The 3,949-nt window shown below is 43.8% G+C and overlaps 1 protein-coding gene across 1 annotated transcript in view; it reads right to left on the reverse strand.

Annotated features, from left to right (window-relative positions):
* Nucleotides 1-209: 209 nt before the first annotated feature.
* Nucleotides 210-3,949, reverse strand: part of LOC104526116 (vascular endothelial growth factor receptor 2) — a gene marked incomplete at its 5' end in the record, with an annotated part of 29,105 nt that continues 25,365 nt past the window's right edge. The window contains 4 exon segments of the mRNA XM_029085316.1: nucleotides 210-429; nucleotides 1,282-1,370; nucleotides 1,484-1,580; nucleotides 3,941-3,949. The exon segment at nucleotides 3,941-3,949 is cut by the window's right edge and continues 164 nt beyond it. Coding sequence (XP_028941149.1) covers nucleotides 210-429; nucleotides 1,282-1,370; nucleotides 1,484-1,580; nucleotides 3,941-3,949 — 415 coding nt within the window.

Here is a 3,949-nt window from a genome sequence, read left to right on the forward strand (position 1 = left end):
GCACACTCAGCCACCAGCATCTCTTGAGGAGAGCACCCCACAGCCTGGCATGGTGCAGTTTTTCTGCCAGATGCTCCTGCATCCACTTCAGGAAAAATAAATGTCTTGTCTTAGTCTCACAGATGTCATCCTTCTATACATCAAACCTGAATATGACCAGCCCAGGCAGGAAGGCACATCCCTGAGGACCCGGAGCCGCCGGCTTCTCCTTAGAGCGGTGGGGAGGCGAGCGGTGCGGTGCTGTCGTAGGTGAGCCCGTGTGTGCAGCAGAGCTGGGGCGAAGCCTCTCGGACACACAAGAGTTCAGTCTCCTCGCTGGAGTAGATGGTGGTGTCCATGTCATCCGAGTGGTATCCCGACTGGTAGCCGCTTGTCTGGTTGGAGGCTTCAGACATGACGGACTCGTTACTCTTGCTGGGCACCAGTGTGCTGCAAAAAGCAAGCAGAAACAGGACTGAGAGTGCTGTGGAGACTGTCTGGGGGGCAGGTGGGCAATTCCTGCCAGGAGCTGCTTTCCATCATAGCAACAACCAAAGCAAAATGATGCGCTTATCAAAACTGGCTTGAAGCCTTTTTGAACGTGCATTTAATTATAAGGAGAGACCTTTTTATACGCCCTAACTTCACTAACACATGAAAAAGATATTTAATTTTATGACGATACAAGGAGCTAAAATGCAACTGCAGATGAAATGGAAAGAAAACTCTGAGAGGCTTCACACGTGTCAGCTGGGGTGCAATGGTAACTGCAGTATACCTTAATCTGCACTGAAGTTGTCCTGGAAAAAATAATGCCTGAGAAGCTCTCGGAGAGCATACGTGAGGTTTCAGCTCTATGAACACCACTGTGCTTCCTGTGTACTGCACAATGAAACCCCTGTACAATGCTCTGAAAATACACCCAGGTACATCCTGAAAACTCAAAGAGTCAGCTTAAAAAAAAAAGAAAGAAAAAAAAAAGAGCTCTTTGTCATTGCAGACAGGCCCCCATAAGTACGCTCAATTGTGTGCACCAGCTCAGTTACTTTGAGGGGTGGTTGATGATTTACATACAGCTGATTAATACAAGCCCTTTCTGTGGTGCTGGCTGATGCCTCCAACAACTGCATTACATCTCCTCTCCTGTTACCAAATGCGGATGACCAGGCATACAGTGCATGTGTTTTTAAAAATACAGTAAGAAAAGATTTTGTCTTCTAAAAAATTTTACAAACCAATCAGTCTTCTGACATACTGCAAGCAAAAGGCTGTATTCAGCCCTACCTGCAGCCTGAGCCTTACCTAAAGGGTATTTTCACTTGTTTATCGCTCTCTTCCAATGTCTTCAGTTCTTCAGATGCAAGAACCATTCCACTATCTGTCTGGTTTTCCTGCAAAGGTAATAGAAATGCATTAAATGGAAAGGGATTAAAAAGAAAAAAAAAAAACCATGAAAAAAGACATCAACAGAAGGAAAAGACCTACAAACAACAGATAAACTCACCTCCTGAACAACTTTTACAGTGGTTACCAATGGGACATCTTCAAATGTTTTCACACTCACAGGGCGGCTTTTTCTTTTGCTACCTTGTCGGTACTGACTGAAAAGAAAACAAAACAAAAAAAGTTTTGTGTCCACTATCGACAACTTGGCTGCAAACAGCACAATGATATCAGAATCCTTTTATCTCTCTACAGAGAACTTAATCCTTTTGTCAAAACATATTATGCAAACCTCAAAATATCCTTTTACTGAAAAGGAAAAACAGCCTAGAAAGTGGCATGTTTCTGACCTTCTCCTCCTGACAACCTTGATCTCTGAGCAAATTCTAAGAAATGGCTTTGAGAAAACAGCTCCTTTCCTCAGTTACACTGGAGAGCTTCACTGCCTGCAAGCTTCACTTGAAAGTATAATAAACAGAGGAGCCTGGAGCACAGACATGTGTCTCTTCCTTTGGATTGCACTTCTGAGACCCCTGGCTGGACCTAGGACAACAACAGCAGACTCAGCAGACTGCCGCCCTTAAACCGTGGGGATCAGGACAGGGAGTGCTACATCTCTCTTGAAGGCTCTTCTCCAAAAGAAGCCCTCTGGTCAGGATGACATCCATAAAAAATATTGGACAAAAAAAAAGGTACTTTCACGGCAAACAAATACAGCAAACAAAACGGCCACCCTCAGCTTTCTGTTTAAGTGGATATGGAATAAAATGGGTGCTGTCCCAGTTAAAGAGGACAAATTTATGTTCCTAACAGCTAATGAAGAAAAAGTCATGGAGTTAGAAGAGAAACCTACAGCCACTTGAAGCACAAAGCTAGAGGCAATTAAGAGCATCATTCATATCCCATTTCCCAGCTTTGAGTCTAGCTATGCTGAGTCCCTCCTATCTCCAACAGACATTTAAACTGATTTTATAAGTTTCCTGTGTAGCCTGTACAGGTGCTCAATCACACTTTAGAATGTCTTTCAAATATTAAACCCAAGTATTTGCTGCAAATAAAATTTGTCCTATTGCTGGGGACACAGAATAATTAATTAGCATCCTCTTTTGAGCAATTTTTCATATACTGAAAACTGTTACTATGTTCCCTCTTCATTTTGTCTTTCTAGACTTAACAAAACCCGCAAGATCTCTGCACTGACCAGGTCTTCTGCTCCTTTTACTCTGCAATGGTTTCTATTCCACTTCCCACTCAACACTGCCAGGACCAAAAACATCTAATGGACAACCTAGTCCACTTACCCTCCTGGACAACCTGACCTTGAACGATGAGAAGTTCATTCCACAACTTGCCGCCTTAGTCTGAAAGTTCCCTGTGTGCTTCCATTTAATTGTCCTCACAGGCACAGAACTACATGGCCAGGACTACACTTACCAGGGTGGTGAGGGCTGCGAAGCCCAGGCTCTTAATCTGAACAATCTTCCAGGTATGTAAGCCTTGCCTCTGCTCAGCGCACACAAGAGTCAGCCTACATGGGCTACAATGAATGAGATCCTTCTGGCTAAGCCAATTCACTGTGCAAACACGACCAGAAATAGTGTGCAGGCAGAGAGAGGCCACAGGTGAAGTCTGACTCCTGCCCGGTGTGGGTGAGGGCTCAGCTGACATCCTGACAGTATTTCCTGACATATGTTTGCATTTTGTAATGGACTGTCACATTAAAAAAGGGCCAAAAACCTGCTAACAGAGTCCATCTCTGCCCTGATGGTTGGATCCATCTCCTCCTGTCCTCCTCCTTCTTCTGAGATTGCATCAAGCACCCCAGGGCTCCCAGCATCTAAGTGGCTGAATTTGATCTTAGGTAGCAATGGATGAGAAAATACCTTTCTACCTTACATGCCGTGCCTGAGGTCCTCGCAAGGTCCAACACAAGCCCTGCTGAAGTGCATTTGTACAAACTCCTTACAGGGAAATTCACCTCTGCCACAATATCCAACAGCATCTATCACTACTGGTCCATTGTAGATGCTCTAGCAGCCCACCAGAAGCAAGCAGTAGACAAAAAATAGTGACAGCACTATTTAGATTGCATTCCCCTTGGCTATCAATTCATGACCTATTTACCGACATTTCTCTTCAGGAGGGGAAATGCCAAAGAGATTATTAATGACAGCTCTATTTCCATTAATATTTTAGGGAGCTGCAATACAAGAGTGTGAACACAACTGAACTGGATCAGTAAAACTCTCTATTTGTTCTGGTTCTTAAAAACCAAATAACAAATACTCTTGTACTTTTTTTTTAATGAAAATACCAGATCTTGAAAGGGTAGCCCCAAAAAAAAAAAAAATCACTAGTGTGTTTTTGCCTGCAAAAACTCTACAGATTCCTTCGTATCCCTATGGAGGAGGTTAAGCATGGATCAGGCAGCTGAAGTCTCTTCCCTTCATTTTCCCTGCCCCCAGCATGAACAAAACCTGCCCATAGGTCCCAGTAGGATGTTCGCCATATAAAATACCTAATTCCT

Source organism: Antrostomus carolinensis, unplaced genomic scaffold (genome assembly GCF_000700745.2).
Source record: "Antrostomus carolinensis isolate BGI_N321 unplaced genomic scaffold, ASM70074v2 scaffold19906, whole genome shotgun sequence".
NCBI classification, from domain to species: domain Eukaryota; kingdom Metazoa; phylum Chordata; class Aves; order Caprimulgiformes; family Caprimulgidae; genus Antrostomus; species Antrostomus carolinensis.